The sequence below is a fragment of the Arachis hypogaea genome, chromosome 15 (assembly GCF_003086295.3).
Source record: "Arachis hypogaea cultivar Tifrunner chromosome 15, arahy.Tifrunner.gnm2.J5K5, whole genome shotgun sequence".
Taxonomy (NCBI): domain Eukaryota; kingdom Viridiplantae; phylum Streptophyta; class Magnoliopsida; order Fabales; family Fabaceae; genus Arachis; species Arachis hypogaea.
This window is the reverse complement of record NC_092050.1, coordinates 142,971,456-142,999,077: the sequence shown is the minus strand read 5'-3', so window position 1 is coordinate 142,999,077 and position 27,622 is coordinate 142,971,456. Positions and strand designations below refer to the sequence as shown.

At 33.2% G+C, this 27,622-nt stretch overlaps 1 protein-coding gene, 1 long non-coding RNA gene and 2 pseudogenes across 2 annotated transcripts; 2 read left to right on the top strand and 2 right to left on the bottom strand.

Moving 5' to 3' along the window:
- Positions 1-4,145: 4,145 nt before the first annotated feature.
- LOC112749120 (uncharacterized) lies at positions 4,146-5,543 on the bottom strand. The gene is made up of 5 exons (XM_025797388.1): positions 5,475-5,543; positions 5,045-5,387; positions 4,812-4,966; positions 4,575-4,709; positions 4,146-4,499 (listed from the first exon to the last, which is right to left on the bottom strand). The coding sequence occupies exons 1-5, from the start codon at positions 5,541-5,543 to the stop codon at positions 4,146-4,148; spliced, it is 1,056 nt and encodes a 351-aa protein (XP_025653173.1).
- Positions 5,544-10,095: 4,552 nt separating this feature from the next.
- Positions 10,096-12,229, top strand: LOC112749119 (zinc finger CCCH domain-containing protein 48-like; annotated as a pseudogene).
- Positions 12,230-13,626: 1,397 nt separating this feature from the next.
- On the bottom strand, positions 13,627-18,034 carry LOC112751032 (NAD-dependent malic enzyme 2, mitochondrial-like; annotated as a pseudogene).
- A 6,840-nt stretch (positions 18,035-24,874) lies between these two features.
- LOC112751031 (uncharacterized) lies at positions 24,875-26,495 on the top strand. The gene is made up of 2 exons (XR_011872417.1): positions 24,875-25,003; positions 25,138-26,495. It is a non-coding gene; the product is annotated as an uncharacterized lncRNA (long non-coding RNA).
- The last annotated feature ends 1,127 nt before the right edge of the window (positions 26,496-27,622 follow it).

Here is a 27,622-nt window from a genome sequence, read left to right as displayed (position 1 = left end):
CGAGCCATTACAATCTGAGTAAGCGAGGAGATTGGATTGATCATTTTTTATATGATGCGAGGCACCCATGTTAGGATGCCAAGAATCATCACTGATTGTACCGGGGACAGCAACAAAGGCTGAAAAGGGTTGTGAAATGAGTTTAGTTTGTTTTGAGTTTTTAAGTTGATTAATTTGTTTCAGTTTTATAACCGTTAATCAAGAAGTTAGCTTTTTACATCAATTATGATAAAAACTCAAAATTTAGTCAAATTAATTAAATTATTTATTAATTTTATGTAAAATTCACTATATTTAAAATTTTATTATAAATTATTTTTTAGCATGAATTACTACTAATAGGATGCTAGAGATTATTGTCGACAGTTAATGCTACTTTGACATGTTAACTTGGTCCGATAATGGTACATATAAATGATACAAAAAATAAAAATATAAAAATAATTATTTTTATTTTTATTTTTTAGTTTAAAAAATAAAAAATATAATAATAAAAAATATAATTATAAAATATTAATAAAAATAAAAAATAAATTGTATTTCTTATTATTAGTGTTTATATATTTTTAAATATAATATATTTATTTATATTTTATCTATCAAATATAATTTTATATTTCTATATTTTATTATTTTTGCCTTAATATTTCATATCTATAAACACACAACCATAAAATATGTTATCTAATTATAATTTTTATATTTCTTAAATTTAGACCGATGTGATTCTTAAAATCTCTTAGAAGTACTATTTTCATCTGACTCAAAAATTATAATTGATTAAAAGTCTCGGTTCACAATTAGAAAATCATACCAAATAGATACTGCTAAGCATATGTCTTTTGACACACTTGCTATGAATATCTGCCTACTATATATTAAATAATAGTGACAAAGTTAATTATCTATTAATCAAATTTACCACTAAATTGAAATCTCGCCGAAAATTGTGTGTTATTAGTCAAGGAAAATGGACCCTCGACAGAAAGTTTCGTAGAGAGATTTTTAGGTTTAATGTTAAAATGAGGATTTGAAATGGTTTTTCGTGTTAAAAAGCGCTCTTGGGTCAGAAATTAATTAAAGAATGGAAGTAAAAATGGTGTTGTTCTTATATATTGTTGCATGGAGTGTAATTTAAAAATGTGGACCTGCAAAATTCAGTAACCTGCAAAACGCAGGTTACGTTTTAAGTGCACCTGAAAATGGTAGAGCTGCGTACATCAGTCACCTGCTGCAAAACGCATGATGCGTTTGGCAGGGAAGGAAGTCCAAAAAACGAAACGTGTCCTGTAGCTCCCTGCATGCAGACAGGAGCAGTCTTTGACCAATCTGGGGTATCACAAAACACAGGTTGCGTTTGGCCAGCATTTGGCAGCCTGCAGCCTTGCATGCATGACATGTGAATACAATGGAAGGTGAAATCAGTGTTTTTAAAGCCAAAACGCAAGCAAGAAAAATAATATGCTGAGAAAGAGTGAAGTATTGTGCTGTTAGAGTGAAAGAGAGGGTAAGTGAAGATTGTGGTGAATACTGAAAAGGAGGGTTAGGGGTTAGAACATTGTGCTATTTGAGAAAGAAGAAGACTCAGAAGGGGTTTAGATTCAACTGAGAGACGCTGAAAAAATATGGTGCGTAATTTTACTAGATCTGAAGATCACATCATTAAATATTTAGATCATCCTAAATGGGTAAATTTTTATTTTAATTTTATGATCATTAGATAAATATATTTATTATTATTATTATTATTATTTATTATTATTATTATTATTATTATTATTATTATTGTTGTTGTTGTTGTTGTTAGCCATTATTATAATACTGTTTAATAAATAAATGTTTTATTATTATTATTATTATTATTATTATTATTATTATTATTATTATTATTATTATTATTATTATTATTATTGCGGTTATACTATTGGCTTTGTTAGTGTTAGTGTCACTGTTATTATTATACAATATTATTGTTAGCTATTATTATGCTTAAGTTTCGGGGAAATTCAAAAAAATTGTTACGATGGTTAGTGTATATATAATAGAATACCATTTAGGATAATGATAATATAATAAATGGTTATTATTATTGTTATTATTGTTATATTTGAGTAATTATTATTATAAATAGTATATTATTATTTGTTTATAATACTGGTTATGATAGTAATAATAAGTGGTTATTAATTTTTAATAATTAATAACACTGTTTAATAATTTATTATTAATTTTTAGTGATTTATTACTATTTTTCATTTATGATAATGCTAATAATACGGTTTAGTAAACGGTATTTTTTTAACACTGTTTAGTAAAAAAATGTATTAATTTTAATAGTTGACTAATATTTTGTAATAATAAATAATATTGTTTAATAATAAAATACTGTGTAGGCTTTCGAAAAAAAGAAATGGTTATCATGGTTAGTATAATAGTAGTGTTTAGGACAATAATAATAAATTATTAAAATTTTCTGATAATTAAATAAATATTTATCATTTTTTAATAATTTATTAATATTTTTCTAGTAATATAATAATAAAATACCGTTTAGGATAATGACAATAATAATAATAATAATAATAATGATAACAATAAATTGTAATTTATTTTCTAATAATACAAAATTAATGGTTATGTGCTCCACCCGGTCGCCGCTAGTGTCATTCGAGTGCATAGAATGGCATCCGACAGATCGAGTCAGACGACAGTTCGGGATGCAACAGTTTTCACCAAGCCCGGCGTTCGACCTTGGTCGTGATCATTGCAAGCGATTGATAGGAGCTCAGAACCATGACTGGGGAGAGATTTACAGTCATTGGGTTAACAGGTGGAGATTTAATCGCTATAACATATTGCAGTTAGGCGAGGAGATTATTGACTTTCATCCTCTCCCAGTATACTACGAGTGGTACACGCAGCAATATGGGGTTCACCTGCGACTGTCAGATAAAGTTGTAGGTGAAGAGGTTGACACCGATGAACCACAGCAGCAGCAGGAAAAACCAGCTGACCCTCAGCAGCAAGTTCTGCCTCATGAGCAGTAGTTTCAAGTATTATTATTATTATTATTATTATTATTATTATTATTATTATTATTATTATTATTAATTTCTACCGTTTTAAATTATAATTAATTATTATTGTTTAGACTTATCTATTATCATGAATTACTATTAATTGTAATTAATTGTTAATTAGGTGCCGGCATATGAGCACCACTATCAGGTCCCGGAATATGAGCACCAGTATTAGATGCCGGCATATGCCCAGCAGTTTCAGAATCTGACCTACGACCAACAGCAACAGCAGTGGCCGGCATATCAGCAGCAGACACTATATATATCGGAACCACAACCAGTTCAGGCACCTGAGCCCTACATACCACAGCTGGTAATTCCAGCCGAGGGTCACTTTAGTCCGTTGGGTGGATCTGACACCATCAGCTTCTCTCAGGTCTTGTGAAATACAGATTATCTATTTCCGACGCCACCGCAGGAAGGACCTGCTACATCTCAACAGTCTGGTGGTCGTCGCACCATTCAGATCATGCCAGTGACTTCGACTTCGATCAATCAACGGGGCATGTAAATCCGCCCGGTCCTTCCGCACCACCACGCTTCCAGTTGTTTGATTTGAATGAGTACCCGTAGCAGGAAGAGGTTGACCTGGAATACGACTTGCAGCACTGGTATGATCTTGGTGGAGCGAGTGCTCCAGGGATGAGTGGCTCCGGTTTGTATGACACTGGTGGTGCGAGCATGACATATTTCGGTGGGACTGACGTCGGCAGTGGGCTGGATGCCGGTGTGTCTCAAGGTCATCCGTATAACTTACGGACACAGACTGCGCCTCCGGACAAATACATCACATCCTTGTATTCGAAGAAGGCGCCGAGGAAGTAGTCTGTTGTAGTTGATTTTGTATTCAGTGTTGTATTCAGATTTGTATTCAGTGTCATATCTTATATTTAGATGATTCTGTTCAGTATTATTATTATTATGACATATTTAGCTTTGTTCTCGTATAACTTTGTTTGAGACTAAATGTTTGTTCTCTAAAAAATTAAATAACGAGGTTACAAAAAAAAGTAACATATAATTGTGAAGTAGCTCATAACAAAGTTACATTGAAAAGCTTAACCACTAATGACCTCCAATGGAGCTTGGACCTGCGCGCTGAGGACATCTGCTGCGGCTATGTCCCTCGCGTCCACATATAGTACACCGGCGAGGACCACGCATATCCCGCGAATCCATCTCATTCAAGTAGCGGGTTGATTTCGGTCTTTCTTTTGTCGTGCCCCTCAATGTCCAGTTGGCGATCACCTTCGCTCCTTCGTATCTATCCCACGTAGATGGGTCACCCATCGGAACAAATTCGCCTCTGTACACCTTGCAAATTTCAGACATCTTGTATGCATCATGCACGTACACTTGCCAATCAAGACGCTGGTTAGCACAACATGCAAGCACGTGGCGACATGGAAGTCGCTCGACCTGGAAATGGCCACAGTCGCAGTGTCGTTGCGCAAGGTTAACTGTGTAAATGGTACCATCTTACATTTCGCGAACCTCAAACATCTCGTTGCGCCTGTCGAACCGGTTGACCACAATGTTTCCTGCACGTCGAAAGCTTTCTTCCACTCTCTTCGTTGCAAATTTTGAATACGTAAATCCGTTGCGGAGACGCTCATGAGCCTCGGTACTCTTCCGAGTGAACAACTCATTCAGCCGATAGAAAGTTGACCGGACAAGGGCGGTCATAGGAAGGTTACGTGCACCCTTCAGGACAGAATTGATGTACTATACCAAGTTTGTCGTCATATGTCCCCAATGATGACCACCATCGAATGCCAACACCCATCTCTCAACACCGATCTCATCGCACCATTGAGTATATGCCTCACCCCGCTCTTTAAGCCTTTGGTAGTTCTTGTTGTACTCTTGCTCCATCCTAGAATAGCCTGTTGAACAAACCATTTAATCATAAGCAGATGCCACAAATTTACTATGAATAGAACCATAACAGCGAGTTGAAATACCTGTGTTCACCATGAGTTTATGCAAATATGGAGACTTGAACCTCCTCAAGAAGTTGGACCCGATGTGCCTGATGCAGTACATGTGCCACGCCCTTGGTGGTGACCATTTACCATTACTGCGAGCTATTGCAGCGTCGATAGAGGTATAGCGGTCAGAAATAATGCCCACAGCATCAATGGTAACAACATATCTCTGCAAATTGGTTAGGAAAAACTCCCATGCGTCTGCCATCTCGCCCTCGACTATCGCAAATGCAATAGGCACAATGTTTTGATTCCCATCTTGTGCAACAGCTACCAGAAGTACACCTTTATATTTTCCGTACAGGTGCGTGCCATCAACCTGCACCAGTGGCTTGCAGTATCTGAATGTTACAATACACGGATAGAAGTTCCAAAAAATGCGGTGCAGAACTCTTACACCTTAAACCTCCTCACTCTCACGGTAAACGGGGAGCGTTTTAATTTGAACACGAGACCTTGGCATCTTCACCGTCATTACTTTCAACTATACTGGCAGAGTCTGGTAAGAAACTTCCCAATCACCGAAAACCTTTACGACAGCTTTCTGCTTTGCCAACCAAGCCTTGCGGTAACTCACAGTGTAGTTGAACCTAGATTGAACTTCTGCGATAACAGACTTCACCTTTATCGAGGGGTATGCTTCGACCAACGGCCTAATGGCATCTGCAATTGTGTCCGAGTCCAACTTGGCATGATCTTGTGAAATCGTGCCCACGGTGCACGTGTGCTTGCCATTGTATCTCCTGATCTCCCAACAATCTTTTTTTCGAATCAAGGTAGCTCAAATAAGCCAGTCGCATCGTGCACCATACCCCTTGCATTTCGCATAGAATGTTTGTGACTCAAACTCATACACAGTATAATCAACTCCTCTAGAGATGGTGTAGCTTTTGATTGCAGATATCACCGACTATCTCGAACCAAATTCCATTCCGACACTAAACTCGCCATCTTCTGCTACAGCGTTGCCTTTACCTACGACATGCGCACCACCATCAGTCAGACAGGGCAAATAATGTAAGCACTATAGGAAACTTGAGTTAATAATCATAACATACCCGTATTCGCATACTCAGAAAATTCCGGGGAATGCATGGCTTCGAGATCTAGAGTCCGCATAAAAGACGGAACACCAAACGGGTGCTGGCTTACAATTGCATTCACTTCATTTTGCACCGCCAGATTGCCTGCCAAGTCTCCGTCATCGTTTTTGTCATCGACTTCATAGTTAGCTTCGAATTCATCTTCACTATCATTATTATTTTCTTCCCAATCTATATCCCCGAGCTCATCAACATTGACCTCCTCGCCGACCGTGCCCAACCCTGGCTGCTGTTCGAACTCAACGTACAGCTCGATCATCGGCACATGAAATCGGATTTGTTGATAAATACATAACATTTGCTGCATACTGGCATTATCAGTGATGGGCATCATTTGAAACTGTATCAGCCCACAAAATACTTGTACAGGATTCCTGTATAAAATGTTGCTCACCCTTTTCGAAATGTGGCTTTGAATGTTATTACAAAGTCTATTTTGTAACTCTACAAAACTCATAGTACATGGAATAACAAATGACAACAGACATTCACAAACAAAAGTCACTCCTTCATGTGTGTTTGGTATAACCTCACCGTTATAATACACTCGCAAATTTGCAATATTTTCCATAACTGCAACCTCACCTAATCCAACTTTTTTGATACACCTAACTGCCAAAAAAACTCAGAACTACGGCATATGTAAAAGAAAGAAGAATACAATGAGTAGAAATGGAGTGAGGCAAGCTGAATGAGAGTCTTGCTTCGTATTTATAGGCCGGACTCTTGGTTAAAATATATTTTTTTAAACAAAAAGCAACATGCGTTTTTAGTATTTAAAAAAAAAAGATGACAGCCCATAAAACTCAACTTGCGTTTTGGCTATTCTATGAAAAAAGCTGACACATAAAAGTAAAATGTAAGATGCGTTTTGTTACTTCAAAAAAAAAAGAATTTTAATGCCCACAGCAAAATGTAGGCTACGACTGGGCTTAAAAAAAAATAAAAACATTTTAAAATACAAAACGCAGGCTGCATTTGTCTATTTCTCTTAACAAAAAAAATAAAAAGAAAACCAAAACGTAACCTACATTTTGACCAATCTCCATAGCAGTGAAAATTTTGGTCATGCATCCATTTCATTGCACAACTCCAATACCAAATTCATAATGGAAAAAATGAGCCCTCTTGGTCCTCATTATTTATTTTCATTAAACACTATAAATAGAAGGCTAACCACATATTTGAAATGTATTTGATTTGTGTTTTTATTTTTTATTTTAATTTTTAATATTTTTTATTTTTTAAATTTATTAAAAAAATAAAAATAGAAGGTAAATATAGAAAATAAAATTTTATTATTTTTTTTACAAAATCTAAAAAATAAAAAAATATTGAAAATGAAAATAAAAATAAAAAATAAAAACACAAATCAAAAGCATCCTTAGACTTCGTTTAGTTCTGAAAAAAGAATAAAATATTGAGAACAAAATACAAAAAAATAGAGATATAAAAATTAGTATTCTTATATTTTATTTGGTAATAAATTAAAATAAATTATAAAAATTTAATTTATTTTTATTTTTTAATTTAAAATTTTTTATAAAAAATATAATAACAAAAAAATATAATTATAAAATATTAATAAAAATAATAAAAAATAAATTGTGTCTTTTGTTATTAATGTTTATGTATTTTTTTGTCAAAATAAACACAAAATATACTAATTCAATATTTTTGGATATAGTATTTTTATTCATATTTTATCTACTAAATATAATTTTATATTTTTATATTTTTATTTTAGTGTTTCATATCTATAAATAAACACAATCTTAAAATATGTTATCTAATTATATTTTTTATATTTCTTGAATCTAGAGTAATTTAATCGTTAAAATCTCTTATATAAGTATTATTTCCATCCGACTCAAAAATTGTAATTGATTAAAAGTCTTGGTCCACATTTAGAAAATCATACCAAATAGATACTGCTAAGCATATGTCATTCGACACACTTGCCAATTGCCATGAATATATCTGCCTACTATATATTAAATAATAGTGACAAAGTTGATTAACCATTAATCAAATTTACCACTAAATTGAAACTTCGCCAAAAAATTGTGTGCTATTGGTCATGAGGTGAGAATTTGTTCTACATACATACTTTATTTTTCGTCTTCACTCCTTTTACTCACTTTATTTTTTTTTTTTTTTTGCAAAACCCTTCTTATCTTTTCATAACTATTCTTGCCAATTAGCAAGATAAAGACAAATAAAGACTCAATAACGTAAATATAAAGCATATTTAAAATATTATTTAGATAAAAAATAAAGACATATTGATATTGTTTAAAAATATATGAAAATTTTTAAGCAAGTAAAAAAAATTGCTATTAAAAAAAATATGTTATACAGTATTATATTATATTATTATTCATAAGTGATGTTGTAAAAATATAAATAATATACTAAATTCTTGTTATTTAATCTAAACGTTAAGAATTAAAATAATATTTTTATATTAAATTACATTATATTACTTTTTTGAACACTAATGATATTCCTTTATTTTTACACCAATTAATAATTTAAATAAAGTTTACATTTACCTTATAATGATCTCTATTTATTTTAAGCATGTAAACGTAAGAGTAAATTGCTAGTATGAACAAAAAAGAGTAACACGTTTAAACAAAATTAAATATCAATAATAATAAAAATAATAAAAGTGGTTAATTTAAGAGTAATATATTATGTTGTTATTAAAAACTTTTGCTCTAAAATAAAAAGTATACAATACTTTATCTTTTATATTTGTATCATAGAATATTGAATAATTGTTAACTTGTATGAAATTTAAATAATTAAATAGGACTATAATAAAAAATATATATAAAATAATTTTTTTTATTAGATTGAAAAAAGAAAAAAAGAACTTAGTTGTTTCATTATCAAATTGTCAGTAATGTTTTTAGAATAGGATTTTGATCACGAGTAAATTAAGTGCACTTGAATTTTGTTAGGATTGGATAGTGTAGATTTGGAAAAGAGAATGTTTAGTTTAGATTTAAAATCTTTTTTAATATAAACTAATTTTTATCGATGTAAAAATGACAAAAACATAAAAATAATGCTAAAATTAAAGTATTATAAAAAAATTATACGATGAATGATTGAACCAAGATATTTTTATTATATTTATATAATTAAATGTATATGTTGCAGTAACTATGTATTGAAAAATCAGTTAGAAAAAAATGTAACAGAATCAATTTCGAACTATAAATGAGTCTCATAATGATACTATTTAATATTTATTGATGATTGATTTTTTTCGGTTTAATTTAATTTCTGATCTTATGTCAACGAAATCTATAAATAAAGGACGTGATCCAATTTTCTTTACACTATTATACAAACACTCTCTTGCACTCTCATCTTCGCTGAATCTCTCTGACTCCAATTCAGTGATTCTAATTCTTATTAATTTTATTGCACTTTTCGAACTCAATTCTACTCTTAATTCAGGTTTGCTTCTTAGCACGTTACCTTGTTTGGAATTTCTTTTTTTTCTTCCTTAGTGTTCATATTCTATTTTACTTAAGTGGTGTTAAGTTGGGTTGATGGAGAAGTGGAGTAACAGAATTTGGGTTTTGATGAGGGAATGGATTCTGCAGCTTCTTCTAATTGGGTTGTTGTTTAAGTTTTGGAAGAGATTAATGAGCAATGAAGGGTCTTATTGATGGAAATACTGTGTTTTATTTCGTAGTATCATGGCTGTTATATATAACAACAACAAGGAGGACTGAACGGTTCCGTCGTACAACACCACTAACATGTAAGTATTGGCTAGCTGGGAGATGCAACAGAAATCCTTGTTGATTTTCACATAGCTTACCAACCTCGCCATCCAATGTATATTATAATGCCAATACGACATATAAGCATTCGAAGAAGCCCGATTTGTCCGTTGAGAAGATGGCCAGTTCCTCTGCTAAGAAGGCAATAAATAATTGCGCACCCAAGGCCTTCAAGAAGCCAGAAAATTGTGCACTAAAGGCTGTTGAGTGCAGACCAGAAGCTATATCTGTTGAGAAGCCAAGAAAGTGTGAAAAAAAGGCTGTATTGATTGAAAAGAATGCAGACGTGGAAGATGTGGCCACTGTTGCTAAGGCTTCTGTAGATAAATCACGCAGTATTTGCAAATATTGGATGACTGACAATTGTGTGCATGGTGACTTGTGTCAGAATTTGCATTCATGGTTTTATGGTGATAGGTACGCTTGCAAAGCTTCATGAACACAACAAGGTATATACATGTTTGATTCCACCTTTTATTATTTGATATGAACACACGAAAGTACATTCAATTTAGTGTATTTGGTAAACTAATTCTGTAGTTAATTGTCTTGGTAAGTGAATACTGCAATTGAAATAAGTTTGAGGGCAAGGAAATTTATTTCTAAAATGTTTACTCTAGTTAAAATAATATTCAAATTTTGTTGACAGGCAATCACTGGGATTGCACTGCCGGCTGGTTCAGACAAACTTATTTATGGTAGCACTGACGGCACAGTTCGGGCATGGGACTGCAACACTGGCCGTTGTGTTAACATGATCCATCTTAATTCTCAAGTTACCTCACTCATATCTGAGGGCCCATGGATTTTTGTCGGTGTGAAAAATGCTGTGAAGGTAAGCCCATACTTCATTCCTCTTTTGTTTTATTGTAATAATGGTATTTTATGTATAGGAGCTTTAACCGTAAACTTATAATTTGATTGTGGTTGTTTTGTTAAGGCATGGAATATTCAGACGGGTGCAGATGTTACTCTTGATAGACCTAAAGGGCAAGTCCTTTTCTTGAATGTTGGCAATGATATCCTCCTTGTTGGACCAGAGGTAAATTACCTTGCAGTGATTTAAGATTTGTTTATAGTTAGCCATTTGCTATTGATTAGAACTATGACATTTCAACTACTTCTGTTGTCCATTAGTTTTTAAATAATCTATTTAAATTGCAGGATGGTGTTATTTATGCTTGGAGATGCAGCTTTGAGTCTCCTTTCAAAATGGTTGCAACACTAAGTGGTCATAGTAAACCAGTGGTTTGTCTTGCTATTGGATGTCACAAGATGCTTTATTCTGGATCCATGGACCATAGCATTAAGGTAGTGTTTTTGTTTATTTATTTATATGCTTCATGTAATTTGCACACTATTCCCCTTTAGCTAAGCAATTTGTTACCCTGCTATCTACAGGTTTGGGACCTTGATACATTATAGTGCACAATGACACTTAACGGGCATACCGATGTTGTCACATCGCTTATTTGCTGGGACAATTACTTGTTATCGGGTTCATCTGTTTGCACAGTCAATGTTTGGGTGTGCACCGAGGAGGGAACTTTAGAAGTGACATATACTCACACTGACCAAATTGTAAGTTGTTCAACCACTAACGTTTGTTCACAAATATGTCTTTAAGCTGATATTTTAATTTTGTTTAAGAAGGAGGTGATTGGTTTATCCAATTCATTTTTTTATTTTTATTTTATTTGTTATTATAGGCTGTTCTTGGATTGTATGGGATGACTGATGCAGAGGCCAAGCCAATATTGTTCTGCTCGTGCAAAGATAATTCAGTTCGTATGTATGAATTACCAACGTGAGTGATGATAAATCTTTCATCTACTTGTCTTGCTACTTTTACGGGGCTTTTTTTTTACTGTTGTAGCTACTTACTGTGCCTGCTTTTACAGGTTTCTAGAGAGAGGTCGACTATTTACAAGACAAGAAGTTCGATCCTTTGAGATAGGCCCTGGCGGACTCTTTTTCACTGGAGATGGGACTGGTTTGTTGAATGTGTGGAAATGGTTAGAAGAGCCCAAGGTGCCAGCCTCCCGAGCTACAACAAAAAAGATTCTGGAAGAGGAGAGGACTACAAGTTCATTGGCATTGCATCACATGGAAAATGTTTGTCAATGGTCTGAAAAGTAGTAAAATACACAAGATCTTGAGTTACATGATGACTTATTCTAATTACTTTGATGTGGTGACCTTATCTTTATTCTCTGAATGTATGAATTAACTGAGCATACTTGATGTTGGGGTTGGGCATATTGGTTCTTGAGGTACAAGAATTTAGAGAAGTATTATTGATTCTCTGAAATATCAAAAAGATTGATTCTTGAAGCAAAAGAAATAGCAAAAAAAAAAAAAAGAAAATCGAAAAAGAAAAAGGTCCAAGGCTTTGAGTATCAATGGTTAGGAGGGTCGAAAATTGGCCTAAAAAGCTCAAAAGAGTTGTTCTCCCTAACTATATGATTGTGGTGTGAAAGTGTCAAGTAATCCTTGAGATTGAACATTTAAAGTCGTGACCCAAAGCTATTAAAGAGTACGCTCAAGGCTCTGAGCACCACTGTCTGGGAATTTAAGCAAAGCTAAATTTGAATCAAAAGGATTCCCCCAGTTAAGTGCTTGTGGTGTTTATGTATCAGGTGGTAATACTTGAAAACAAAACACTTAGAGTCACGGCTAGACTCAAAGGTGCAAAGCACCAAAAGAAATAAAAATTGTGTTCAAGAATCAAGAAAAACTTAAAAGAAGAGAGTCAATAATATCCTCCGTATTCTAGTTCTAAGAGATACCAATATTGCTGAACTTCAAAGGAAAGAGAGATGCCGAAACTAGTCAGAAATAGAGAGTTAATAGCCCCATTCAATAATTAGACCTGAGCTTCATCTGACAACTCGAACTTGATGTATTTTTCTCTTCATTGGTTCTATTTTTCTCTTCAGTATAAATAAAAACTCGGTGGGACTTCCAATGTATAATGTAACATTCTATCTATTATACAATTCTCAATAAGACCATCAATTTTGAAAAGTATGCATGTTGTTTTAAATTCTTCATTTAACTTCCAAAATTATAGTATCGGTTTTGATTTTTTTTAAGGAGAAAGAAAGAAAAAAGTGAACAATTGAAAAGCTAAATAATAATAGACAACATAATTTTGGACTGTTAGAACTTTTCAGCAGCATTTAATAGGTCCCTTCGTAGAACCTCAAAGCAGAATAGAGAAACAAGTCTTTGTAGATGAAAACTTCTCTCTCTTTGTACCCGTGTACAGCCTTACTTTTTATAATCATAAGATTCAAAAAGTTGTTTATACATATAAGCCCTTTCTGTCAGAGGATATTTCCAAAAAAATTTGACTCTGAATTGAAAATGCACTCAAGTTTTAAGTTCATTGCTGATAGCAAATGGCTGTAACATTCTATCATTGCTGACAGAATATTTACTAATACTGATATTAATCTGAAACCGACATAGAACATAAAATGGATGGAAAGACTAAAATTTTTGCATCCTAAAATCATTCTTTTAACTTTTTCCTTCAAGAATATTTACCAACATATAGCATTGATATTGTTACCATTACCTGAAACTATCGATGATAATGAACATTTTCTTTTACATCGCAATAATACCAATAAAAGATTTCAAATTACTGATATATCTCTCTAGAAAAAGGATTGTATTTCAGCCTAAATTTTGATATATAATTAGTATGCATATGCTTCTCTGATACGTAGTATACAACACCACAAAATATGGTATACATATTAAACTTGGAGAATGGAAAGATGTGTATGTGTTATTCTTGCTCATCTGTGTCACACACAAAACTGATATATATTCTATTATTGGATGAAATATGTGATACACATAACACATGACATAAGTCTCATATCCAACCCAATAATAGAAAGTTGTAAGTGTGTTGACTCCATACAAAGCAAAATGAATACCAAAAACATTTCTCAGCAAAAAATAGAGAGCACTTGCACAGGGTCTTCAAAAAAATGTACATGAGTGACAGGACTTCTATTTTTCATGAACAAGACGAGAATACACAGGGTACCACATATTTCTTGCGACGTACTCCACCGTCTCGTCCTGCAACCAGCGTAAACCACATCTGGTAAGGCTTGATAATATAAAATAGGGTATTAAAAGACTAATAGTACAAAATATCAAGTTTTGTTAGAACTTCAACACCTTGCCAAGTTTGGAAAAACATTGTATACAAAATAAGATGCTGTGTGACATGAAGTATGTTATCTCTTTTATCACAAATAACTTAATTTGCCATATTTGGATGTAAACTTTAACTGTTAATCTTCGGCAACTCATTCAACATAGATAGTATATGCAAAACTATCATGTATTATGTATTACATATATAAAGGGGATTAAGATTTGGTGTCCAATTTCTGATGCTAAAAATGGCTCGTGTCCCTAACCTCTAATAACTTCTCTATACACATAACAACTTAAAACTACCCACTACTTAAACATTCTACTACTAATCATATAACTAATTTTCATAATAAATAATAATATTTAATAATTTAATTTGCAGACTATAGCATATCAACTAGTATCATATAAAGCGTGTAAATAAAGATTTCACATACTTTTTGACATCTTTGCAAGTTCTTTAGGCCCTACATCACCATGCCCTTCTGCCAAGTTGTCTTCAACTGCTGCTCGAAGAACAGCAACACCAACCTCTGCTGTTACATTTCGAGTGCTACAGCAACCACAAGTATTGATCAGAGAATGCCAATAATATCAGCTATAAGAGCAATCAATCAACAAAGCAAAAACGAAAAATCAAATATACCAAGTGACCAAAATATTACCTATCAATGGATGGATACAAGATTCCTTTTGAGATATCTTCCTCTAACATATATGAAGCAAGGCTGTAAGAAAGACAATATTGTTAGTATTTTATTTTAAAAGATTGAATGTCATGTCATCATGAATGCAAGAAGATGCCACAAATGATCACGGGTTAAACACGGAAATGGTCTACAGCATAGAGCGAACAGATAAATGTTTGAGCATGTAAAACAAGGACAATATGCTTAATCGCTTTAGGTTTTAGCAGCTTAGTGAATTCTAGAATGCAACGCTATAAATATCAAATAAAGAGATTTTGCCAAACTTCTATGAATGCTAATAAAAGTAGTCCACATTAACATGTGCATACCATTCAGCAGCAGCTTGCAATATTCCATCTGTTATTAGCCGAGCACCTGACAAAAGTGATCCTAGACCGATTTTAAAATGGAAAGTTTAAAATAAAAGAATAAATCAATATTTCCAACCATAAGAATGATCATGAAAATTTATAAGACACAAGAAAGCTGAAAGCATGTCCTACCTTGGGAACAGATACATGTTGTTGGCTTAATTTACATGACCCACTTTTTCATTACCTGCATAAAATTTTAATCAGACGTTTCTTCACAGCTAAGGAAAAATGTAAAGTAGACAAGAAGCCTCAACTCAAAACGAATGAGAGCTAATTACCAAGATCTACATTTTCAAAAGGGCTTCCACTTCCAAATACAATATCTCCTCCGGCATGCTTAAAAGCATCAATAGCAGTGCACTCAGCTGTCCAGGTACATCAACGACAATGTCAAAATTAAAAACAGTCATTACATTAAGAAATTGTGAGAGTTTATTAAGCCTTGTGCAAACAAACCATTCATTGTAGGGTTAGACATGGCAAAGATGGCAGGTTTTGTTGAAACATTCTTTCATTGCCTTAAGCACCTGAGCTTAATCACAATTATTAAAATAAGAAATTGCTGAATAACACATACAGAACACCAAGCATTCTAACATATAAATAAAAAAAATATTATTAATATAGTTCACTCATGGATAGGACATGATATAAGTGGAATTGTACAAGATAATTACCTCCTCATTGAAAATGCCACCAACCCCAGACAAACCAAGGAGAACATGTGGTCTAACCTTCTTCACCTAAACATCAATATGTTCAACAATCAATTTTGATGTATGAATATGACTATGCGTGACCCTCAAGATTAGCATCACCATAGGTAGATGGTTAAGTAATCTTATACCAAAATAATTGTTTTCAATATCATAACATAACCCTTGACAGAAAAGAGTTTCACTCAATGAATCCTTTAAATTTACCACTTCAATTATACTAGCACCCTCAGTGAGCCCTTCTAGGTCTCTTGGGTTTTTAGCAAATGGAGCTGCAGCTGGATCTAGATTATTCCTATCAGTTGTGACAAGACCCTACATATAGAATTGGCATTGTTATCAGGATTAATGCAACTAAATACAAATACAAAACAGTAGCATCCAACACTTGATTGCACACATTTATTTATTTTATAATTCCAGCATTTTATATTAAGTCATATCAAGACAAACAATATGATGGAAAAAGAAAGTAAAAATAATACTAGCATTACAAGAAGATCAATCAAAATCAAAATTGGGTATCTTATTATAGTTACGATCATAAACAGTTATAGTTTCAAGCATTACAACTTAAAGAACTGACAAAGCTAGTAAATATGTGAAAGCATACATCTTTATCAATAAAAAAGAATTGACTTTTGGCAGCTGTTTTACTGCACCTTGCCATCTTTGAAACTGCCTGGATGGCCATTTTCAGAACACCAAGCCCTGAACTGCAAGCCAGGGAAGAAATGTTCTTGACACAAAAGTAGCTAATCTATAATGAATGTGATGAAATAACAAAATGAAATCACACACCCAATATTAAGGTTGATCATAATAAGTTCTGCAATTACCTTCCAGCTCCAACCACAACTATCTTTTGGTTTACAAAATTAGACAATGGCTGACCTTGGGCTCTTACAGATCCCAATATTCCAGCAAGAGCAACACCAGCAGTGCCCTGAAGGACATGAAGGAAAAATTAAGTTTCGGTAGCTACTTCAATAAAACAGTCCAGTAGATAACAACCTTCAAGATTTTCTTGATTAATAAAGTCTTAAATCATTTTCTCACCTGTATATCATCATTAAACATGCAAAACCTTTTATGATATCGTTCCAAAGTTTCAAAAGCCCACTTCATTTGGAAATCCTCAAACTGAAGAAATTAGCACAACCATTTAATTATACAATTGATAACAGCTATGTGCCCAAAAGAATAAAAAGAAAGAAAGAAAGAAGAAACCTGCACAATGGCCTGGCCATCGAGCATGAACAGCTTCCATGAATTCATCCACAAATTGATAGATACTCTTCACCTTCCAACCTTGGTTGTCGAAGTCCTAAATCTATCACATGAAAATGACATCAGAACAGTCACCAATACCTTTCACAAGATCAACTAAGATTAATTCACATGCTAGCTTTTGGTATGGTCTTAGCAGTTTCTAAATATAATTGCAAAGTAAGGATGAACTAATCAACAAACGGAAGCTTTAAACAAGAAAACAAAGCTCTGGCAGGAAAGATTTTACTCACAAAGACGATCTTCAAGTAGCTTTTGATTGTTGGTTCCAACATCTAGCATAACTAGAAGTATCTGCCACATTAAGAAATTCAACATATAAAAACTTAGAAAAAGTTACTGGTTTTTACCTAGTAGATAATCTTAATGAAGTCAAAACGAAATTAAGATAGTAAAGGCCCTTTGAATGTGGCACCTATCACAGAAGGTAATAAAACTGAAATAATTAAAGAAAGTATATTAATAAATTATATGTCCTAAGGTATCTTAGCATGGGTAAATTAAATTTCTTTATCCAATAAATTATTGTTTACATAAAAAAAATTTGAATTCTTGACACTTACTTAAACGAACGACTGATATTCTAAGACATATTCTACTAATTAGCTAGTATCATGAAGCTAATTATTACTATTTTGTTAGTTGATTTATTTATTTTAGGGATAAACATAATATGACAAAAAGATAAATGTTAACAATTTAATATTTATATATAATTATTTTTTTATCAAAATCTTTGTGGGAGCAAATGCTCCCTCTTTCTTCTACTTAGGTCTGTTTCGATTAGGCATATACTACTGTGTAGACAGAAAATTAGTTCTACATGTGTAGAGGGACACTATCGAAGTATTATTCATTCATAGCCTTGTTCTCTTGCGTGAACCGTAAATAATTAGAGGACAAAATCTGATTGATGGGAATCCATAAGAAGAGAGAAAGTTTATGATGTGAGCTTGCTTGTTGTTTATTTTGACTATAATAAAGATGTTTATGACTAAGTTGATTGTAATTTAATTTTTGAAATGAAAATTTTATTATTAAAAAAATTATATAATATTATAATGGTATTTAACATTTAGTAATGTTCTCTTCAATTTAAAAAATGAAAAATAATAACATTCAGTTTTGAAGAGATGCAAAGGTATACCCATTTTGAAAAAATGTCGGAATTTAGATTGCCATCAATTTGGAGGAAGAAGTACTAACATCTGTTAGATCTACTCACCCACTCGAGGAAGGCATGCATTGAGTCATCGGTCTGTGGAGGCAGATAAACTATTGGAAAGGGACAGGACAAGCAGTGTTTTTTATGGTGGGTCATCGCTTCACGGGAGGCATTGCTACAGTAATTATTACATAACCTGAAGATTTTTACCAGAGCGTTTGTTTTTAAATTTATCCATGTCAGTCACATAATCGATACCCAGGTATGTTCGCATGGGCTAATTACAATCACAAAGCTTAACATGTACATCATCAAACTCAACTTATGAAGTCAAGCCCAACAAAAGGACCATAATCTATGCCACGTGTTACCTTAATGTACCACGTGTTACCTTTGATATTATTTTCAATAATTACATCATCAACGACCGCTTACTTTAATGTTCCACGTGAAGCTCCAAGACACGCTCAGCACTGGACATATGTCCATATACACATGTAGATAAACTAGAGTTCTACACAGTAGTGACGCCCTTTGCATTAATACACGTTCCTTCACTTACAAACCAAGATACCTAATATAACTTCATGAACTAAAATACCTAATTAATGCAGGTAATCTATAAGTAAGTGCATTTATTTAGATTTTGAAATTTGAAAGGATCAATTTTATTTATTAAAATTACATTTTTAGATAAGTTTAATTCAAAGCTTTTATTTGGATTTATCACATTATTCTTCAGCCCGACAGATTTAATCCATCGTGAATTCGAGCTCTATTTAAAGGCTTGAACTGACAAAAAGGTTGTTGCATGCACAAGACAGAATTCAAACCTCTGATACTTACTTAAGCAGACTAATGAGCTAACCACTAGATTAACCCCTGATACTTAGAGAAACTCCAATTAATAGGATCAATTTTGGGTATCATTTTCGACCTCTATAGTAATTACAATGATATAGAATTGAAATTTGCGTTGGATAACATCTTTGAAATGATATTGGTATCAGCAAGAAGAGACCGTATCATGTTGAAGATAGATAAGTGAAATGTTGCCACTATAATCCATTAAATGCAACTAAATGAACATTGGAGCGTTGTTATTGTAATGTTACAATAAAGACTCAATCAAAATATACTCAAATTAATTAGATATACTCAATTTAACGTTGTTAAATGAACTTGTATACTCCAGTATTTTATTACTCTATTTTTTAGTGTCTTTTTATCAATAATTAGATCAAAATCAATTTAGCGTAAGTTCTTTTCTCAATTATTTACAAAATTCTAATATTTCTCCCCGTCTAAATGCAATCTAATTTTTCTAATTTTAAAATTTATTTTCATTAGTGTGTAATATCTTTTAAATACGGTATATAATTATTAATTTTATAATTTTATATTTTTTATTTTAGTTAAAATTTCACAATTTAATTAAAATTATTTGAAATAATTAAAAAATAATTTAAGTTTAAATTAAAATAAAATCAAATGTTGGAGTGAAAAATTTTATATTGTATTTTAAATCAAAATTTATGATATATGATCCTACAAATACTCATATGACACTTTATAAGACCTAAAATGAAATGAATTTAAAAACAACTATTGGAGATACTTTTGTTGTCTTTTTAGCATGAGAAATGATGTGCTTTGACAATTATCTACACAATGTGAAATTGTTAGAATTTTTATTTAAATAAATTAAATAAATGTTTTGTTTCCTAAAATAAATAATTTTAAAAAATTATTGCAAAAATGCGTAGGATTACTTATCTTGTTTATGGTATAAACGAGATAATCTTGCATCTATAGTGTAAACGAGATAAGACAGTGCGCGTGACACGTGTATATGCACGTATCTCGTTTATACGTGTTAAATTATAACGTTTCTAATGTAAACGAGATACAGTAAGATAAATTTTCAATAGCTATAAAAGGATGTGCAATTCTTGGCATTCTCCACATACATTTCATATCTTCTGTTCCTCCGTTTTTCTTCCAAAAAATAGGCAAAAATGTCCAGTAGTAGCGGATATATGGTTGTCTATATGTATCCCAATTGTTGTATGAGAAAGAGTGACAATGAGGTGATATTTGAGTGTGAGAATCCATTACTGTTGCACACTTGGCCCGTAAGTTCGTTGTATGAGTTAAAGAGTCTGATATTGAGCAACCTTATTGGTTTATGGAGAAAAGAGATCGGAAGGGTGGGGTATAGGTTGCTAGCACCGTGGGTAACAGAGTTTTTTTGTTTCTCCTATTTTGGCTCCAGGTCAACGAGCATGTGTGACTCATGTTTGACATCCATGGGAGAATCATGGCAGAACAAGCGATGGAGCTTTTTGCCGAGGTTGGTGATGCTGGTGGCGGTGGTTCTGTCCACTCGACCTTTGTGCAGGATGATCCACCTCTTGCACCACCATCGATTCATGTTGCTAGTCCAGTGGAAGACATGGACGTGGCTGATAAAGACTCCGACGAAGAGTACGTTGCGGATGGCAACGATAGTAATTCCTCTAAAGATGATGAGGAGGAGGAGTTTGTACCCGAGACGCCGGTCGCGACAGGGTGCGCTATGTTTTGCCTCCTTCTCACCTGATTTTGGCGCTATCAGATATACCAAGTCACTATCATACATTGGATCTGGACGTCATGCATGAGAAATCTCCATTTTCCAACACCAGGGAAGAGAATTACAACCCAGACGGTGGGGTGGAGTTTCGAGTCGGCCATAGATTCAAAAGCAGAGATCTAGTCATGCAGGGTGTGAAGAACTACAGCATTCGCAGAAGTACTGAGTACCGAGTGGTTGAATTGGACTGATTAAAGTACCACGTGCATTGTTGCCAAGCTATAAATGGATGTCCTTGGAGTCTCCGTGTAGCCCTTCGACAGAACCTCGGATACTGGTGAGTTCAAGTTTAATTGTGGCGTATTTACTCATTTATGATTGCTATATCTAGTGTAGTTTTCAACCATGAATATTTTATTTCGTTAGAGAGGTTCGAATGGTTGGTGGAGCGCATACGTGTTTAGCACCCACCATGTCCCAAGACCATCGATAGTTGGACAGCAGCCTCATTTGCAAGGTCATCCCATCGTTGATATAGTCCAATCCATCCATCTGCATCCCTGTCCTGCAAGGTGCAGTTCGGAAAAGCTATTACTTCAAACTCTCGTATAAAAAGGTCTGAATGGCAAAGTAAAAGGCAATTGCAGATGTACGGGAATTGGGAGGAGTCATACAATAAGGTGCTGAAGCTACTACAAGCACTGCAGAGTTGTTGTCTCGGAACAATATATGAGCTCAAGGCCTTACCTTACTATGATGGGCACCTTATGGCCTGCAGCTGTAGCATGCTCGACAAAGTATTTTGAGCATTCTTATCCCGTGTTGAGGCTTTCAAGCATTGCAAGCCGTTTGTTTCTGTCGATGGCACGCATTTATATGGAAGATACGGTGGTGTGTTGCTTATTGCAGTGGCAGAAGACGGCAACAACAATATCCTTCCCATTGCTTTTGCAATTGTGGAGTCTGAGAGTACGGAGTCATGGTCTTTCTTCCTGAATAATATGAGACGACATGTCACCCCACAGGAAGGCCTGTTGATTATTTCTGATAGTTCACAGGCGATCAAGGCTGCACTGAGGGCTGATGATAGTGGTTGGCAACCTCCGAGGGCGTTCCATGCTTATTGTGTTAGACACATGGCCGCAAACTTCATATCTCGTTTCAAGTCTGTTGAGGGCAAGCGATACCTCACAAACGCCGCTTACAGTCCCAGCAAGGTTGGGTACAAGTGGTACATAGATGTATTGAGAGGCTTGTCGCAAGAGATGACAGACTGGGCTGGTAGATTTAACAAAGAGATATGGCTACAAGTTATGGAAGTAGACTTTATTATTAAACAAGTTATGGAAGTAGACTTTTTTTATCATTAAGATTATTTAATGTCGATGTAGTAAAAAAGTTACCATATCTGAAAGAGATTTGTAATTAAGTTTCAATGCATTTACTATATTTAATTTATTTGGTTAGCTATAAGCAATTCCAAATTGAAGAATAACAGGAATCAAAAGAAACTGCCAGGGAATAAAATCTTAGTGCTAACCTCATCTATTCGTAACTGATCTAGCGATAGACACCATCGGATGCCCTTTGTCTCATGCTGGTCCCTGCTCTACTGCGTCAACTCTATCAACCTGTCACTGGTTATAAGAATAATACGAGTTCAATTTACGGAATGTCATAATGAGTTACAAATTCAAAACACAAGCAAGACATAAACAATAGTTACCTTGCTGCCATAGAATACATGAAAACCTGTCAGTCAGGTAGACACCACTCGAAAAATCTCTGGTATATCCAAGACATCAACAGCAGAGTGCAGCCGGTGATGTCTGTCGTGCCTCAGTTGTAGACACAATGAATGACATGTCCATGCAAGCACCGTTGAGTCCTAAGACAACTCACAACACCTCTCAAAGTCTGCAAGTAGTGGCTAGGTTGTTTGACTTGTCTATCATCAGGTAACCTCCGATCAGTAACAAGATGTAACACTCACATACTGTCAGAGTGTCTCTGGATCATCCATTTGAGGCATATGGCGGACACGGTCGCGCAGCCATGTCAGCTTCAACGAGAATGACTCATTCCTCTGCGCCCCCTGCTGCCAACCACCGGAGGCCTGACACCGAGTAGTCGCTCCACCAACTCCCATGTCTTCGTGCCGTACTACCTGTAGAAATCACGAAAGCACCCCACTGGCTCCCCACGTGCGCGTAGCCAAGGTGGTACGCCATGTTCTGCAGGGTAATAGTGGCCTCATCCCATGGCAGGTGGAACGTGCGGGTCTTCGAACGCCATCGCTTTACGATGCCGTCATCAGAGAGTTGTGGAAGACGAAGTCCTTGAGAGGCACCGTGTCACCGAACCCAGCTTACCTCAGATACGAGACAATGGCATCGGGTGGTGAAAGCGCGTGACTCACTTGCCGGGGAAGAAGTAAGCAAGGCTTTTGACAAAAAATAAATTATCACAATTATTAAAAATTTGTATAGGTCCATCGCGTATCAAACTGACCTAACTATCGTATACATTTGTTTAACAGAAATTTACACGTATACGATAGTTAAGCAACTTAATTACAGACATTCCTAGAATTATACCCTATCAGTAACTTGTTGCTAACGATACGAATTGTATTCTAGTTCTTGGCAAGTATCCTAACCATGGCTATACATATGAGATAAAATAAACATCAAGATAATAAAACTAACCGCAAAGTCGGCTGCCCCCGACGTAGTGCCATATCGCGTTCAGCCTATTAATATCCGAATCACATGTATCTGCGCGCGCCATCTTCGTCTTACTCAATAATATGGTTAGAAAGGGATTGAAAAGATGAGAAAGTAGTGGAAAGGTTGGAAATGAGGCCCAGAATGTCGCTGTAAACGACATCTATATATAGGCGTTACCCAATCTTATCTTATTTACAGTATAAATGAGATATTTGTTTATACTGTAAAAGAGATATTCGTTTACACTGTAAACGAAATATACACGTATCACACGCACTGTCTTATCTCATTTACATACAAATTTATCTCGTTTACACTGTAAATGAGATAAGTAATCTTACGTATTTTCATAATAATTTTTAAAATTATTTATTTCAGTAAATAAAATATTTATTTAAATAAAAAATTCGAAATTGTCACATTAACTCACTAGTAAATTATCACTTCTACTTTTAAACGTTTAAAACTTTGATAAATCTATGGAAAAGAATAACATTAATTTTGTATCCAAAAAATTTGTTTTCATGTAATTAAAATACTAGACATTAAATTTATTTTAAATAGATTTAATTTGTCAATATTCTGAATATAATTTATTTATTTTTATAAATACAAAATTAATTTTATTTATTTATAAATAAATTTTTCAAATATTGAAATCTATCTATTTTAGTCAAATATTGAATTCTGTCTATCTTAGTCGAATACTGAAAATCAAATTACCTTAAATAATATTCATAAATAGTGAAATATCATATTTTGTGCAATAAAGTATTATTTTATTTTTTATTGAACAAGGCAAAAGAATATAAACAATTTCATTCAAAAAAATCATTTATTAAAATATCTACCCGAAACAGAATCATTAAAATAATGCATGTATTAGTAGATTTTTTTTTTTTTGGTGATTAAATGTATTAGTAGATTTAGATGATAAGATCTCCTCTAATGGAAAAATAAAAAACAAACAAAAACAGCTAGCATATCTGTACACACACTGGCCACCACGTTGGTATCATTATCACATACACAGTTCTATTATTGAGAGGTAAGTAAGAATCGGTTAAAAAAAATTAACTTGGAATGGTAGTTGGCATTGAAAGGCCATAAAAAAGGAGTAACGGTGAAAAAAAAAATATATATATATACAAGACGTTGCTTTCCAACATTTTTCAATATAAATATTAAGTAGATGAATGGCATCAGAATGCATTGCACTCATAGATTTTCTTTTCAAAGAGGGTAAAAGCCAAAGCCTTCTTGGTGCGCCTCAAGAACTAGGGTTTTCTTAACTTTAATTTGTGTGAGCATATTTCTCTATTAATTATTTCTTGTTGCTTATACATATATATCTTCACTAGATCTGGTATCTTTATTATTTAATATTTTAAATTTCATATTATTGATTATATATTTTGTGTGTTATGGATGATGAAGGAGTGGAGCTCCTTGAAGTCCAAAAGAGGTTCTAACAAAGGTTAATAGAGCTGCTAAGCTATGGATCTCAGAGTTCTACCCATGAATAAGTGTTTGTGGTAGATTTATGGCTTCCATATCTCAGGAGCTTCATTACCAATGGTTTGATCCTTATTTGGATTGAAGGGAGCTCTTCACCTTCATCTCCTTTTTCCATGTCTTTAATTTATTTAAGAAAATAAATTTTATTTATTATTATTCACCAAGTATTTACAAGGATCTTGATAAATGATTTTCATCAATAATAAAATAAAAATACTAATAAAACATTATCAAATGATATAACTTCGAGAGGTGTATGTATACGATCTATAGATGCAACTAAGTTTAATTCTACTTATTTCATATTTGTTAGTTGTTGCTTGTAATTACAAACCAGGATAAAATTATATTTCTTCTACTATTTAATTATTTTTACAAAAAAAAATCGATTTTATACAGATAAAATTATTCTTGCTAGTTGGTACGGTACCTTTATTGTTGTATTTTGATGTGTTATTTTAGCAGAAAAGGATACCCTAAAATATTGTTTTAATAAAAATTATTTAAATATAATATATATAAGTAATATTTTAATATTGGATATTTTAGTTCATCAGATTTTAAAATACACCAAATAATTTTTAAAGTTTTAGATAATATATTTTTCTTTTAATTTTATTTGTTTACTCGAAATGACTGCATGTTTTGTAGTTTTTAAAATATTTTAAAGACTATTTTATATACTTCACTCAAATGAGAGGAATTATATTATCTAATAAAAATAAATATTAAAAATTGTGATGTATATTCTAAAATTTACCGGATTAAAGTATTTAATTTAAAATTCTCAGGAGTAATTACTCTATATATTATTTTTCATATTCTGCTTTACAATTATAAGTTCATAACCGGGATCTAAATTAGCTCGGTTTCTTTTAACCATATTTTATGATTCAACTGTATCGGAGTATAAGATTTTTTTGTAGGTACTCACTGTAGATGAATGACAGAAACATCTCAGCCAGACAGCACTTATCTCTCATCTGACAACCAGCAACAACATTAAAAAAAAAAAAAAATTGTTTATTAAAGGCTTTTCTTAATTCTTTAGATATGTGTACGTTAAGTCAAATGGGAAGTAATTAGTTGCAAGAAAAACTTTAAAAAACATTATTATTTTGAGGTTTAATTTATCTTTGAGGCCCTTATGTAATATTTTTGTGTCTTCCAAAATATATTTGACCAGGGAGGATTGCATATTTGATAATAATTTTGAATGTATACTTTTGTTGCTTAATAGATATGATCAATATAAAGCTTATATGACTTTATTATAATTCTTGCAAATATATATGATTAGAGTGAATGAGAAATTTTAAGCTTCAATGAAAGCAATTATTGAAATTTCTTAAGTACTATTGAATAATTTGTAGAAATTTTTTTATTAAAGATAAAAAATAAAAATTTAGTACGAGTTCACATGCATAAGTAATTACGATGGCTGAATATAAGGATTTTTTTTTTATAATAAATTATGAAAAATATTTATTTTCACCAAACTCGCTTTTGAGTTTTATTTACCGAAATGCATATTTTTTTGGTAATTAAGGCAAGTTCGTTGCACTCTCGACGAACTCTAGATAAATTATAGAGTTCGCCGTATTCCCCGGCAAACTTTGATTTATACAGAGTTCGCTGCACACCCTGGCGAACTCTAGGCAAAGTTGCCACCATAAATGCCAGTTAGAGAATGAAGCTGAGCATCTGACTTTGTTCTCCATAATCATTTTGGTTGTTGATCATTTCTTTTTTTTTTTTTTTACAATGGCAAGAAATCTACTGTTATCCATTCATTACGATGGAGAAATGGTGTATGATGAAGAAGGTTCTATCGTTTTTAGATTGAACCAACCGATATTTACCTATTTGACAGTGGAAATCAACAGCTTAGAGTTGTTACAGAATCTGATATTATTTTCCGTGGGGATGCAAGAGACAAAGAAGGTGAAGAAAATTTACTATAGATATCCAACCGAAATAGGTGGTAGTTTAATTTATAAAAGGTATGTCACAGCCGCGTTGTATTTGTTGATGATATATTTACTTGAACATGCTTATGAGAACAACTTTATTATCTTTTGAATCAGGTATTGTCTGCATGACGACGAGGATGTATGTCTTAATGTCTTATACGGTCTTGGCACAACCGCTGGACAAATGTTCATCTGTTAGAGTTATCTGTGTTCCTCGTCAATTTGGGTGGCCGAGGATCGTCTGTGGATACTGTCGACGATAGTCCGTTGAGTGGGCCTGTTAGACGAAATATCATACGGACGATGGTGGATCTGAATATGGCTCCTGAAGGTGTACAATCAACCTGTTTCCAATACACAAGTTGGTGTTATTATTCAATTTTCATATGCAAAACACATAATATAAAGTAAACTGGCTACACTTAAATATT